Raw genomic sequence first — 16,475 nt, forward strand, 5'->3', positions numbered from 1 at the left:
ATGCCTTATGAGAATAGGTTGAGCGAACTTGGCCTTTTCTCCAGGATGAGAGGTGACCTGATAGAGGTATATAAGATGATGGGGGGCATTAATTGTGTGGATAGTCGGAGGCTTTTTCCCAGGGCTGAAATGACTAACACAAGAGGACATGGTTTTAAGGTGCTTGGAAGTGGGTACAGAGGAGATGACCAGGGGCAAGTTTTTTATGCAGAGTGATGAGTGCATGGAATGGGCTGCCAGCGACGGTGGTGGAGGCAGATACAATAAGGTCTTTTAAGAGACTCCCGGATGGGTACATGGAGCTTAGAAAAATAGAGGGCTGTGGGTAACCAGAGGTAATTTCTAAAGTAAATACATGTTCGCCACAGCATTGTGGGCCGAAGGGCTTGTATTGTGTTGTAGGTTTTCTGTTTCCTCTTGATTCTTTTAAAGGATGCTTTGGTTTTCATGTCACAAATTCTGCAGCCATCCGACACTACCTTCATCAGCATTATCATCTTCTTCTACAATCTCTGGGGGTAAGCATAATTTACTTCCATTATAAATTGTGGGTTCTAAGGTGGCTGATGAGGGCATTGTTGGATGTCCAGACTTTGCCACGTGTGGGCGAGGAGGTGTTTGGCAGCAAGTCTGTGCACAGCTTTCACTGGGCTTCCATACCAAGAGATGAGGTTCATAGTTCCATGCTAGGTTCTTTTTGAAGAGGATTCCCATGAGCTACAAATTTAATTTACTGATTTAAAAAAGCATCGAAGTATTTGCTCTGACTTCTAGATAATTTCTTGTTGTGCAGAGGCTAGAGTAACAAGCCTATTTTAAAAGGTTGATGTAGGACAAACAAACCCTTTATTTACCCTAAACCAGTTTTAAGTTCCTCAGAAACTCTCCCTGTATTCTTATTTTTTTTCTTTCTGGTGAAATGGATTTGAAAAATCTAAATTGAATATGGGGATTTGGGTGTGATGTTTACATACAGGTTTGAGGATGCGATGGAGGAAGTGCAGGAAAGGTGAGGCATTCTGGTCATGTCCTATCTTGAGTTTAAAAGAATGAGAAATGATCTCATTGAAGTACACTTTTTTTTGTAACTATGTCTTTTCAGTCATCATAATTATGTGTGTGATGTGTGACTGTTGGTACTGTGTTATTGCACCTTGGCCCTAAAGGAGCGCTATTTCATTTGGTTGTATTCCTCCATATGGTTGATTGACAATTAATCTCCACCCAGTCAAGTTCAAGTTTAAGTTGATGTTTGCCCATTCCTGGAGTGTCTAGAACTAGGGACCACTGTCCCAGAAAAATGAGTTAGCTACTCAAAGCAGACATAAGAAGTCAATCTTTAAAATTTTCTTCTGAAGAGGGCTATGAAGGCTCAGTCACTGAATTATATTTAAGATAAAGTTTGGTAGGTTTTTGGATATTAATAGAATCAAATGATATGCGGTCAGAGCTGGAAAATTATGCTGAGGTAAAAGATCAGCCATGATTTTACTGAATGGCAGAGCAGTGCAAAGAGCCAAATATCCTGTGCTCCCTCCTTAATCTTATTTCTAGAGGATATGGGAACAGAAGGAGATGAAAGAAGGCAGAGGAGAGAGAAAGACTTTAAAAAATACTGGAACAGAGTGGTTAAAATTGCACAGCAAATCCTGAGAATCTGAAGAGATGCTGAAAAAACTCAGGCAGCATCTGCAAAGCAACACAAATAGTTAATATTATAGGTTGATGATTTTTCTGATACAATGCTAAAGGGTGGTTATCTGAAAACATAGAATGCTATATTCATTCGTGAGAGCTGTAAAGAGCTAAGTTGGAAGATGTGATTCTATTATTGGGCTTCACTGGAATGGGCAGTCAACTTGGGAGTGGAATGAAAGAATTGAAGTCCAGGATCAACTTTGTGGAATGGGCAAATATGTTTGGCTACATTAACACCCAATTTGCATTTGGTTTTCCCATTCAGAGAAAACTACATTATGAACTACATTTAGTGAACTAAATTGGAAGAGGTACTAGAGGATAACCTGGAAGAAGTGTTAGGAATGTGTGAAGAGGTAGTAATGTAGGTGCTGCTTTTTTCTGCAGTTCCATGGAAAAGAATGATGATACCTTGAACCACTGTTTTTGTAGCAATCTTTGTTTTTATTTTACTTTTCTAGCATTACGTTTTACTTCTATTGTGATTTGTATCTCACATGTTCAATTCCTTACCTAATCATTCTGATGAAAGGTTATTGACCAGACATTAATTCTTTTTTTCAACAGTTGCTGTCTGAATAGCTGAATATTTTGAAGAGTCTTTTGCTTCAGATTTCCAGTTATATAAGCTATTCTAAAAGTTCAAAATAAATTTATTATCAAACTACCCATATGTCACCATTTACAACCCTGAGATTCATTTTCTTGCGGATTCACTGGTAAAAGTCTCTATAAAGAAACTGAGATAGTTTCATAAATAAACTGAATCAATAGTCATGAATGCCACATATATATATATAAATTACGCAAATCAAATTCTTCTCTTCCATGCTCCCATTTCTGTTTCTCTGGCAACAAAATCAGCATTGTCGCCTTTAGCATTTGACCGGTGGAGGATGGTGACAAGACGATCTGCTATATTTTACAATCTACTCTGTTGACACATAAATTTACTCTTCAATTAAGTTAGGTCATAGAGCAAGCATAATAAGATCTACTAATGGAACTTAGAATCCATTCACTTATTAAACAGACCCTTCCTTTCTGGAGTGCTCCATCATTCTTTCACAAGCCATCAAATATAATTGAATGAATCCAATAGACAAATTGATTAGATGAAAAATTTTATTTCTTATCAGTCATCGAAAGGTGACATTTTGAGCAGGGTTGGTGGTAAATACCTTACGTACATGTCCATAAGGAAACAATATTGCACAAAAGATTAAAATTACCAGTTCTCCTTGACAAGTAATAAGAACTTTGCACAAAAAATATTATTAGACCTTATTTTCAAAAGTACCAATTATTTTAAGTTTATCAATTAGAATAGATCATCTGGGTACAGGAGTAGGTCTTCCACGCATTATTTTCAGCAGGGAGCTAAAGTCTTCTAAAACAGCTCCATACTCTATGAAGTATTCTATTGATTCTTGCACAAGCCATCACATATAATTGGTTGATTCTGGTGAACTTCTTAAATTGATTAGATGAAGAATTGTCTTCCTTGCCTGTCACTGAAAATAGTGTTTTTCAGCAGAGCTGGTTTTGGAACATGCACCTATTGTGTATATACACAATAAACTATCAGTACATACCTAAAGCTACTGGGGTGGGCATCTGTTTTCCCTCCTGAAGAAAGACATAATTTGCATTTACAATTATAATTCTTTGGTTGGAATTCTGTGGGTATACCATAGAACCATAGAACATTACAGCACAGAAACAGGCCTTTTAGCCCTTCTCGGCTGTACCGAACCATTTTTCTGCCTAGTCCCACTGACCTGCACCCGGCCCATATCCCTCCGTACTCCTCTCATCCATGCACCTGTACCGTTTTTCTTAAATGTTAAAACTGAGCCTGCATTTACCACTTCATCTGGTAGCTCATTCCACACTCCCACCACTCTCTGTGTGAAGAACCCCCCCCCCAATGTTCCCTTTAAACTTGCCCCCTTTCACCCTTAACCCATGTCCTCTGGTTTTTTTCTCCCCTAGCCTCAGTAGAAAAAGCCTGCTTGCATTCACTCTATCTATACCCATCATAATTTTACATACCTCTATCAAATCTCCCCTCATTCTTCTATGCTCCAGGGAATAAAGTCCTAACCTATTCAACCTTTCTCTGTAACTCAGTTTCTCAAGTCCCGGCAACATCCTTGTAAACCTCTGCACTCTTTCAACCTTATTAATATCCTTCCTGTAATTAGGTGACCAAAACTGCACACAATACAAATTCGGCCTCACCAATGCTTTATACAGCTTCACCATAACATTCCAACTCTTATACTCAATACTTTGATTTATAAAGGCCAATGTAGCAAAAGCTCTCTTTACTACCCTATCTACCTGTGATGCCACTTTTAGGGAATTTTGTATCTGTATTCCTAGATCCCTCTGTTCTACTGCACTCCTCAGTGGCCTACCATTTACCTTGTATGTTCTACCTTGGTTTTTCCTTCCAAAGGGCAATACCTCACACTTGTCTGTATAAAACTTCATCTGCCATTTTTCAGCCCATTTTTCCAGCTGGTCCAGATCCCTCTGCAAGCTTTGAAAACCTTCCTCACTACACCTACACCTCCAGTCTTTGTATCATCAGCAAATTTGCTGATCCAATTTACCACATTATCATCCAGATCATTGATATAGATGACAAATAACAATGGACCCAGCACTGATCCCTGTGGCACACCACTAGTCACAGCCTCCACTCAGAGAAGCAATCCTCCATTACCACTCTCTGACCTCTCCCATTGAGCCAATGTCTAATCCAATTTACTACCTCACCATGTATACCTAGCGACTGAATCTTCCTAACTAACCTCCCATGCAGGACCTTGTCAAAGGCCTTACTGAAGTCCATGTAGACAACATCCAATGCCTTCCCTTCATCCACTTTCCTTGTAACCTCCTCAAAAAACTGTGTGTGTCTGTGCATGTCTCTCTCTCTCTCTCTCTCTCTATATATATATATATATATGTGTGTGTGTGTGTTCTACCTCATATATATCTTAAGTATTTAGTCACTAGGAAATGACGTCACACCTATTTTCAAGTACTCAAGTATTCAAACTTTTACCTCAACTTTGCCATCAATAATCAAGTAATTTTAGCATGAATATGCTGATGCTGGAATTCCGAAATAAAGCAGAAGCTTAGGCAGCATATATGGAATGCAAAGCAGAGTTTCAGATCAATGACCCTTCAAAACCACTTAGTCATGTTCTGATAAACAGGATCCTGGAGGACAGCTTCAGCAATGATGCTATTGAAGCTGTTATTCATAAAGTGGTAGCTGAATATTCTCAGCTTACTTTGCTTAATAGTCTTGATTGACCAGCAGGTAAGGTTTATCAGTGACTGGGAATGCCGTGATTTGGAGGTGTTTAAGTAGTGTGTTGGTTTTGCTGTACGAGGGATTTCTTGGTCTGGTTATGCATAATTTATCTGCAAGTAATTACATTATTGAAGTTTTCAGTGACTGGGTACGTTTTAAACTTTTGACTTTTTGATTTTTTTAAAATATTTTAATGCAGTGGCTGGAAAACTGTAAAAGGACTTTTGGTGCAGGGGATAATCTCCAAAGAACCAATAGAGGTGCACAGGTGAGGGTCTGCATTTTTCCATTCTTCTCACACTCCATCCCCACTCCCATATGATGCATTAATCTTTCCGTTTATTGATGTTAAGGCTGATGTTAAGAACTAGAAGGCTGGGCTTTAGTTTAATTATATTTGAAGGCGTATTTCCCCAGACCAAAGATTTTATGGTAACTGTTCTATCCCGTACAAATTGATTACTCAAGAATTTATTATATATTGTTGGTATCATTTTCACTTCTGTAGATAATTGTACAGATTTCCTCCTATAGCTGAAACTACTACTACTACTACTATCTTTATTAAAAATTGAGCCTATAGGAAAGCAAGCTGTGGCCTACCCTTTGGGAATTATGTGTGTTATATAAATATGCCTATTTTTTAAATCTGTAAGTATGATGAATTTGCTGTGGCATCATAATTTATTTGTGAATAATACTTTACAGCTTTCTGATCCATAGCTTGACTATGTTTAGCTTAATGTGGATTTACAGTTAGGTTTAGACAAATAGATGTGGCTGCCTTAGAACTACTTAAAATTATATTTCTCTGAAATGAATTAGAATCAATGTCTGGTTGATAATTTTCCGCTGAAAGTTCTAATAAGTTTGTTTATCAAGTCGTATATGTAATTTGCGAAAGAAACAGATTCAGTTGCCTTTCACTTTGTTTTTCCATAATACAAATAAGATCTGTTAATTGGTCATATCAACAGTGCTATTATTCATCCTTAGATACAGGAATAAGTTACACAATGATAATTCGCTGTGAGATGTAAGATACTGCCATAGAAAATTTGCTGCCTTCAATTCAGAATATGTCGTTTTTTAATTGCACTATTGGCAATGTGTTCTCTAAATCCTAACAGGCCCATTCATTATTTCAACTGTATTTGGTAATTTAAATTCATGTATTGAAGAAATTTGGAATTAAGTAAGTGATTTCAGTAAATTTTACATTGCTATATTGATGAACTACGTGACATCCATAATGTTCAGTGTTGATATTTATAACCATCCTGTTAAGTAGCACGGAAGAAAGCTGCCTAGCTCACTGTGTCTCTACCAGCTTCGCTAAGGCATTTGAAAACATGCAATACCTTGTATTTTTCTTGAACCTTGTGTCTTTTGCAAAAAAAATCCATGATCCTTTCATAAGTAATTGCCTCACCACCTCCCCGTACAAAACGTTTCATCCTTCAACAAGAATTCTTCCACCTTTTTTCTGCCGCCTTATTTGTTTTGGATTTATAGAACTTCCTCACTAACTCGTGTTCCCTGGTAATTTTTTAAAAAAGTAACAAATCTTCACAGCCATATGGCTCTCCCACCAAATTGAGCAAAGAAATGTGCTAACACCATAGTGATACATCTTTGAAATTCTCATGATGTTTATTTTTTTTTGTTGGGTCAGCAAACTGTGTCTGTTAGTTCATTACATTAAAAACATGATTATGCTAAAGCAGGGTACAAGACATTTTGATCAGCAAACACCCAATGGATATGTAAGATTTAGATCTAGCCTAGTGAACCAGATGAGAAATTTTCTTTTTGAAGGGATAGCTGAAGTAATAGACAAGAGCATGTCTGCGGAGATAAAGTTTGGGCTTAATGAGTGAACAAAATGATTATTAGAACCATAGAACATTACATCACAGAAACAGGCCTTTTGGCCCTTCTTGGCTGTGCCGAACCATTTTTCTGCCTAGTCCCACTGACCTGCACCCGGCCCATATCCCTTCAAACCCCTCTCATCCATATACCTGTCCAAGTTTTTCTTAAATGTCAAAAGTGAGCCCGCATTCACCACTTCATCTGGCAGCTCATTCCACACGCCCACTACTCTCTGCGTGAAGAAGCCCCCCCCCCCCCCCAATGTTCCCTTTAAACTTTTCCCCCTTCACCCTTAACCCATGACCTCGGGTTTTTTCTCCCCTGGCCTCAGTGGAAAAAGCCTGCTTGCATTCATTCTATCTATACCCATCATAATTTTATACACCTCTATCAAATCACCCCTCATTCTCCTACGCTCCAGGGAATAAAGTCCTAACCTATTCAACCTTTCTCTGTAATTCAGTTTTCTCAAGTCCCGGCAACAGCCTTGGAAACCTTCTCTGCACTCTTTCAACCTTATTAATATCCTTCCTGTAATTAGGTGACCAAAACTGCACACAGTACTCCAAATTCGGTCTCACCAATGTCTTATACAAACTCACCATTACATTCCAACTCTTATACTCACTACTTTGATTTATAAAGGCCAATGTACCAAAAGCTCTCTTTACAACCCTATCTACTTGTGACGCCACTTTTAGGGAATTATGTATCTGTACTCCCAGATCCCTCTGTTCTACTGCACTCCTCAGTGTCGTACCATTTACCTTGTTATGTTCTACCTTGGTTTGACTTTGCGAAGTGCAATACCTCACACTTGTTAGCTAAATAAAAATCTCATGGAAATAAAGACATATTATTGAAAAGTTTAGGAAAATGCCTGAGTGGTTGGAGTCAGAGTAGCATTGGATAGGTACTCAAATTGACAGAGTGTGCCTTGTGCTCTTTTATCACAATAAGTATTGTGGCTGCAGCTATTCGTGTTTTACTATTCGTGATTAAAAGCCATGTATCCAAGTTTGATGTCACAAAGATAAATGGCTTTGTAAGTACTATAGCATTAAATTACAAAGAGATATTAAAAGATTAAACAAGCGGACTGATTGTGGTAAATGGATTTCAGTGCAGCCAAGTGCAAGGTCATTTGTTTTGGCTCATACTCTCTAAAATGTTAACAAGTTCATAACCAAAAAAAATTCCTGCTTAAAATGGCATAATCAGATAAAGAAAACAAGTAAATAGAATGCCAACCTTGTCTTGACTAGAAAATGATTGAGGTTATGCCAAAGTCTTCCAAAATCTCTGGTTAGGACTGCAGAGTGTGTGTAAGTTGTTTTGAACATCATATCTTCAGATACAGGAATAGGCCTTGATCCACTGTAGTGTAGATAGCTAAGAATAGGAGACCCATAGTGTAAAAGGCCAAAATCATAATAGAGAATAGAATTGAGAACAAAAGCATCTGTTTAACTGTCTCTGTTCATATGATCTATTTTATGAGCCAAGGACTAAATTAAGTACTCCAAACTCTTTGCAATTACCAATCCATGTCTGTGGCCTTGTATTTATCCTGTTTAACATTCCAAAGTAACTTGTTCTGTGTTTGGTGAAAACAAGTAGATTTTAGGAAAACGCAGTTTTTCATAACACCTCAAAAATATTCTTGAGTTTGTGCCAATTAGCCCTTTCTAAAATGATTCCACAATAACCCCAATAACTTCAAATAAAGAAGACAAGCATAGACAGGTGGAATGTGACTTGAGTGTCCACTAAACCGGAGTAGAAGCTGCAATGTTCAAGTGATTTTCATTCAGTGTATTGCTATACTTTCCTCTGGACTCGATGTGTTATATCTGATATAACACATCTGATATATCTGATATGCAAGACCCTGCAGCGGATAAAGAGGTCAGCTGAGAAGATCATCTTCCCGCCATCACGGACATTTACACTACATGTTGCATCCGCAAAGGAAACAGCATTATGAAGGACCCCATGCACCCCTCATACAATCTCTTCTCCCTCCTGCCATCTGGGAAAAGGCTCCGAAGCATTTGGGCTCTCACGGCCAGACTATGTAACAGTTTCTTCCCCCAAGCTATCAGATTCCTCAATATCCGAAGCCTGGACTGACACCTTGCCCTATTGCCCTATTGCCCTATTGTCCATTATTTATTGTAATGCCTACAGTGTTTTTGTGCACTTTATTTAGTCCTGTGTAGGTCTGTAGTCTAGTGTAGCTTTCTCTTTTTTTTACATGGTTCAGTCTAGTTTTTGTACTGTGTCATGTAACACCATGGTCCTGAAAAACGTTGTCTCATTTTTACTATGTACTGTAGTACCAGCAGTTATGGTCGAAGTGACAATAAAAGTGAATTGACTTGACTTGATTCTACCATTCATTCATGTTGCTTGTCAGGCCGTGTTTATTCAGCTGTTCCAGGTCTCTTGCCAGTTTACACAACTTTTCCATTCCTGGAACCACTCCTTCATATTTTCTTCATGATACCAGCCATAATGGAGAGCAATTATTGGCTTAATCACAAACATACAAACCTTGCATTAAATTTCCATCTAATTCCAGGAGTACCATGTTTGTGCACCCTGTCTCAAGCAGGAGAAACAAGCTCATTGACATACCTCTGCACCTCTTCATCATTGCTTTGTTGATGACCATTCTGAAAGGTGAATGGATGAGTTTCATGTAAGCATTGTTAATTGGTTGTTGACTTAACAGAGAGAAATTAGTTAGCTGCTTTCTCAGAAACAACTTTACCTGTGTATGCTATGCTATCAAAATTACATTAACCAAATTAACATTGTGTCCTCCCAAGCAGACTGCGAATTCTGTTTGTCATAGAATTATACAGAAGAAGCTCCACCCTTTGAGCATGTTGGGAAATTATGTTAAACCAAATAGTGAACATTTTTCAAACATTTCAAGATGGGTTGCTTATAAAAGATAGCTATATTAACAGCAGTACTTGAAAAGGATCAAATATTTGTGATATGATCAGATTTGCTTTGGCTGCTTCTAAGATCTACAGTCGAGTGTCTAAAGAAGTGCTTCAAAGTGCTGTTAATGAAAGGTTTTTAAGGAGGATGGATCAAGTAATTAAGTCACAGATTGGATATTATCTTATTGAATGGAATAGGCTTGAGTGGCTTATTCCTTTTCCCATTTGCAAATAATTGCCATTTAACTTTTGTCCATTTGTAAATAGCACCAGTATTTGCATTCCCTTAAATATTCCATCCTTGAAATAACCCTAATAAATTTACCCTATATACTCTCCTATGGCTCTCATTACCTTTCTATAATGAAGCTCTCTAAACTGAATCATTATCAGTTAGTTTATGCTTCTAGTTATAAATCCATGGACGCTATCAATATTTTTAATGGCTGCACAAAGATTTTCAGGGAATTATAAACAGTACCTTGTTTAGTCTCTATGTTCTGAAAGAGGTGGCTGAAGAGATTGTGGAAGCATTAATAATGATCTTTCAAGAATCGTTGATTCTGGCATGGTTCCAGAGGAATGGAAAATCGCAAATGCCACTCTACTCTTCAAGAAGGATGAGAGGCAGAACAAAGGAAATTATAGATCAGTTAGTCTGATCTCAGTAATTTGGAAGATGTTAAAGTCGATTGTTAAGAGTGAGGTGATAGGGTACACGGAGGCACATGATAAAATAAGCTATAGTCTTTCTTTTTAAATCTTTTTATTGACTTTAAACAAACATAAATGAAACATTGAGTACAAAGAGCTTGAGAGTACATAATTAATAGGTTAAGGTATAAATACAAATAGATGATAATCCATATATAATAACCTCACAAACTCATAGTGGTTACAAAAAATGGAGAAAATAAGAACCCTCCCCCCCCCAAAAAAAAAGAAAAAAAAACCTAACCAACATGGGCCATTGCATTATATCAAATATACACAGTGGCATCAATAATTCCGCACCTCCATCCAAATAATTAAAGGTGGTAAGAATAAGGTTTAGGAAAAGTCAGTTTAGCTCATATGAAAATGTTGAATAAATGGTCTCCAAGTTTCTTCAAATTTAACTGAAGGGTCGAAGCCAACACTTCTAATTTTTTCTAACCTCAAACAAGAAATAGTTTGAGAAAACCACTGAAATACAGTTGGAGGATTAATTTCTTTCCAGTTCAATAGGATAGATCTTCTAGCCATTAATGTAACAAATGCAATCATCCGCCAGGCTGAGGGGTTAAACAACTATTATCCGCCATTGGTAAACCGAAAATTGCAGTAATAGGATGCGGTTGCAGTTTGATGTTCTGAATAAGCCATAGTCAGCAAGGTTTCCTTAAGGGAAAATGGTGCCTAGCAGATCTGTTGGAATTCTTTGAAGAAATAACAAGCGGGATAGACGACGGTGAATTGGTGAATGTTGTGTACTTGGATTTTCAGAAGGCCTTTGACAAGGTGCCACACAATGAAGCTGCTTAACAAGCTAAGAGCCCATGGTGTTACAGGAAAGATTCTAGCATGGATAGAGCATCAGCTGATTGGCAGGAGGCGAAGTGTAGGAATAAAGGGAGCCTTTTCCAGTTGGCTGCCGGTGACCAGTGGTATTCCACAGGGATCTGTGTTGGGACCACTTCTTTCTATATTATATATGTCAATGATTTGGATAACAGAATGGCTTTCTGACCAAGTTTGGGAATGATACAAAGATAGGTGGAGAGGCAGGTAGTTTTGAGGAAGTAGAGCAGCTTCAGAATGATTTAGACAGATTCGGAAAATGGGCAAAGAAGTGGCAGATGGAATATGGTGTGGGGAAGTGTGCCATCATGCACTTAGGTAGAAGAAATTTAAAGTGTAGATTATCTTCTAAATGGGAGAGAAAATTCAAAAATCTGAGGTGCAAAGGGACTTGGGATTCTTCATGCAGGTTAATTTGCAGGTTGAGTCCATGGTGAAGAAGGCAAATACAATGTTGGCATTCACTTCAAGAGGACTAGAATATAAAAGCAAGGATGTGTTGTTGAGATTTTATTAAGCACTAGTAAGACCTCCCTTGGAGTACTGTGAACAGTTTTAGGAAGAAAGGATGTGCTGACTTCGGAAATTTTTCAAAGGAGGTTCATGAAAATGATTCCGGGATTGAAAGGCTTGTCATATATGAGGAGTATTTGATGGCTCTGGGCCTCCACTCACTGGAATTCAGAAGAATGAGGGGTGACCTCATTGAAACCTACTGAATGTTGAAAGGCCTTGATAGAGTGGATGTGGAGAGGATGTTTCCTGTGGTGGGGGAGTTTAAGACCACAACCTCAGAATAGAGGGGTGTCTTTTTAGAATGGAAATGAAGAATTTCTTTAGCCAGAGAGTGGTAAATCTGTGGAATTTGTTGCCACAGGCGGCTGTGGAAGCCAGGTCATTAGGTATATTTAAGATAGAGTTTGATAGATCCCTGATTATTCAGGGCATGAAGGGATAGGGGAGAAGCAGGAGATTGGGGCTGAGAGGGAAAATGGATCAGCCATGAAGAAATGGCGAAACAGACTTGATGGGCCAAACGTTCTTATTTCTTCATTCTCTTCATTGTTCTTTCATTGAGAATCTACTTCCTTTTCTTATTTTGTTTCCACAAAATATATTATCTAACTTTTATCCACATCAAACTGCATCTAAGTTTCCTCGTCATTCTGATAAATGGACTATATTTTCTTGAAGACAAATGTCTTTTTCTGCAGTTTTCAAGAGTGTGTTTCCTGCATTCAAACTCAAATATACAGTGTAAAGCAAGACATATTGAACCTATCCCTGGCTTCAGGGATTTTCACTTCCAACTCTCCTGTAAAACAAGCAAGATCCACTTACCCTAGTTATTTGGTTTCAAATATAGCAAGCTCTGAGACATGCTGTTGCACTTCAAATATCTTGTACTTGAAATTTTGTAAGGTACTTTATTAAATATTATCTGAAAGTTCACTGATCTGGCATTGAATCTGATTATTAGAGTAAAACATTTAAAATGTTATAGAATTTGAGAGTTAAGTTCCATCTGAGCCAAATATTTCGTTAGTTTTCAAATTCTGTTGTTGCTTACTATCATTGTTGTTTATAAAGTTTTGGTATTGCTGCCTTAAATGCTGAAAGTCTCTTTTAATAAAATATTTTACAAAAGGATTTGTAACATTAGGAAAATGTTTCAAAAGTAAATATGCTTTTATTTCATATCATTGTGGAAGCAGATTTGCTAAGGTTGTGATCAATTTTATTTTTCGAATTTGAAATCTACAAGGGGATGACCATGTAGGATGAGCTAGTTTTAATTTAGACCAGTATCTTTTCATAATATGGAGAATGGAACTCTATGCTCTAACAAAGGTTTGATACAATTAGTTCAATGGTGCACCACTCTTCAGTGTGGAGGATCAGATTTCTAATCAAAACTGTTTCTAAAGATCATATCTGGGAAAAACAAATATGTTTTAGCTTGACCATACATAATCTTTTAACAATTTTTAAAATATTTTTAATGACACAAATGCCATAGCTCTTGCTGCTTCACTGATTATCTCTTTTCTACCTTGCTAGACTTGTGCTTATCAAATATACCCACAGTTATGCATTACAGACCTATGCACACCAGTGCTCTATTTTACAGTGACATATCCATGCCTGCTCCAGTACAATAAAAACTTCGGTGCAGAGTTAAATTTGGATATGGTCTGGATGGACCCAGAAAGTCGGTCAGGGTTGAAAGTTTCTAAAATCACTAGTTTGCCAGCTGGCTCCGGGAGATCTTTACTGCACTCCCTTTCTACTACTCATTGGAACCCTGGTTCCCACATTCCTCTAAAATCACCTGGTTCACGTGGGAAAATTTTTTTTAAAGGTTGGAAAATGAAGTGCAGCATCTAATAAATTAATACTGAGTGGGAATATGAATATAAATAATATCAATTAATTGTGAAAATTTGCCAGCCTGACACCACCAAAGTCATTGCATTTGGTTATTGGTTTTACTGTAGTCAAGTTCAGTCTCAGGTCCTCACCGATAGCCACCTCCGTAGTAATCCTGGTTTCCGCACGCTTCACTCTAATGTCATTAGTTACTTTTTCAAGGAGTTGGAGCTTTCCTGAAGACTTACTGAACAATTGGTAAACCTATGGCAGGGCAGCTAATAAGGTGAATAACAGACAGGACAGACCCACAGGTCATATGTCATGCACAGCAGGTATAACATATCATCTGGATATGTTTATCATATTAACCTGCTTTAGCCATTGTTTTCTTCAATTCTTTAACCTACATTTATTATTCAAGTGACATCCTCACAGGATGATTAGTATCATTTTGTATATATTTCCACAATCTTCCTGCCAATATTAATTACCCTCCAAATTTTTAAATTTTGCTTTCATGTCCATCCAAATTATTCATGTAGATTGATCTCACCAGTGGTTCTTATACTGCCTATGAACCTGTCAGACTGATTGACCTCTTTCAGCACCTCTTATTCTCAGTTCCAGAGTTTGCTGTGCATTCTTCTTCCTCTTTCCTGACTCCCAAGTGCACTGAATGCAGTTGTGAGTCTATCAAATCTCTTTTGAAAATCCAGAATATGCATCTACTGCTTTCCCTTCTCTGCTAATTCTTTAATGAATTCAACAAGATTATTCTTGTTTGAAATCTATGCTGACTATGTTTTCAGTTTTGCATGCTTTCTATTATTCAAGAGAGTATTGTTCCAACTAATAACATTAAGATAATTGATTTACAGTGAATTCAAGATTTAACTGATAATGTCAATCTTTACATTATCAGGAGGAGATTGATAGATATCTAACTAGTCAAGGTATCAAGGAATATGGGGAAAAAGCCAGAAATTGGAACTAGATGGCAGAATAGTTCATGGTGGAGTGGTGGAGCAGACTTGATGGGCCGAATGGCCTACTTCTGCTCCTTTGTCGTGTGATTTTGTAATTGGTGGCCTAAATTCTAATCCAAAAGAGCAAAGAAAGAATCTAAACTAACCTCCTGTTCATGTTGGCAGTCTGAAGCTTAAAGTTATGACTAACTTGTAGCAGAACAGCAACTTCAAAGGTACTATTATGGTTAAATTCTTGTAATGATATTATTTAGAAAAAATTCTTACAGGCATTATTGTATTGGCAATAAGATTTGCATCTTTCACTTTGTCACAAATTGTTTAGAGTGCTGAAGATAACATTATAGAAAGCAATAGCAGGGCATATAAAACATTCAAAATCCTGAAGTGAATTTTTAAAAAGTCAAAAAGTTAAGTATTTACTTTTTCATTCTTAACTCTATGAAGTTGATTATATTAATTAAAGCCATCATTATTGGAATGAAATGTTAATTTTATGATTTTATCATGGCATTATTATTAAAGTTGTAATTCAATTTAGGAATTCTAATTTAATAAGATTTTGCTGATTTCGCAACTGTAGCTTTACTTTGCATATGAGATCAATAATTTTTTTAGCTATTAACATCAGTGTTATGGGATTAGTGCAGGAAAGTAGTGCTGAAGAAAGAGATCAGCCCTGATCTTTGAATATTGAAGCAGGCAGTAGGGGCCAAATGGCCTACTTATGCTAAATATTATGACTAGTGTAATTGAACAGCTCAGTAATATGAAATATTGTTTTATGAACTTACCACAGACCCAAAAATGATGTCTTATAAATAGTAACTGTTAAATCTGCATATTTTTAATTAGTTGAAGGGCCTCAAATGACTTAGACAAGATGAAATTCCTGTGAGTACAGCTAACCATCACTCAGTATTTGGGTTTGACTGTTAACAGTTTGTAAATTCGTTCCTATGACACTGAAGCTTCTTTGACTGTCACTAATTCTTGATCTCTTTTCTTTCTTTGTTTTGTGACTTCATCTTCTTGCTTAGCAAATGGAAGTTCTAGCAGTAAGTGATGGTTTTTGTCTTCTAGACATCTTAACAATGTTGGAATTGCAAACTTACCTTGTTTGCTGTGCTTGCATTTATAACCCTGTGATGTGCCTGCTATCATTCACATATGTGTATACATGGTTTGCAACTACCAAGCTATTTATTGCTTCCATGGTGTTTATGCTCTTTGTCCTATATGCTTATAGTCCTTGTAATCTTTGACATAAATAGGAAAAAAGAAATTGCTTTCATTCAATGTCTTCAGTAATGAAGTAAAATGCATTGGATTTTGTTATTCTGATGTTGATGAACTGAAATTCAGTTGTGAGGTTATTACATAGCATCAATTGTTTGATTCAGAAGCAAGTGCAACTGTACATTGATTATTCTTGACAAGTTAATGTATTAGTAGCACTGACATTAATGATACTGGCTACATGCTTTAAGAATGTGCACTAGTGACTTCTCAAGCAGTAGGCAATGATGAACTGAACGGAATGCAAAGTATATTTCAATATTACATTAAATTTCTAAACTATAGAATTGTTACACAGAAAAAGAAGCTATTTGGTCCTTATTAAAGTAACCTTTCCAATTCCATGCTCTGTTCTTTTTCTGGGAAATATTTTCCCCTACTGCCTATCTA

At 37.1% G+C, this 16,475-nt stretch overlaps 1 protein-coding gene across 10 annotated transcripts in view; it reads left to right on the plus strand.

Moving 5' to 3' along the window:
* The window catches only part of fryl (furry homolog, like), a 333,936-nt gene that overhangs the window by 302,376 nt on the left and 15,085 nt on the right, over positions 1-16,475 (plus strand). For 7 of the 10 annotated variants that reach the window (XM_073064691.1, XM_073064693.1, XM_073064685.1 and 4 more), the window contains 2 exons: positions 5,235-5,303; positions 15,827-15,844. In XM_073064691.1, the coding sequence (XP_072920792.1) occupies positions 5,235-5,303; positions 15,827-15,844 (87 nt within the window). The remainder of the gene's footprint in view (positions 1-5,234; positions 5,304-15,826; positions 15,845-16,475) is intronic. The other 3 variants (XM_073064687.1, XM_073064694.1, XM_073064695.1) reach the window with 1 other exon arrangement.

This window comes from Hemitrygon akajei, chromosome 13 (genome assembly GCF_048418815.1).
Source record: "Hemitrygon akajei chromosome 13, sHemAka1.3, whole genome shotgun sequence".
In the NCBI taxonomy this organism is placed as follows: Eukaryota; Metazoa; Chordata; class Chondrichthyes; order Myliobatiformes; family Dasyatidae; genus Hemitrygon; species Hemitrygon akajei.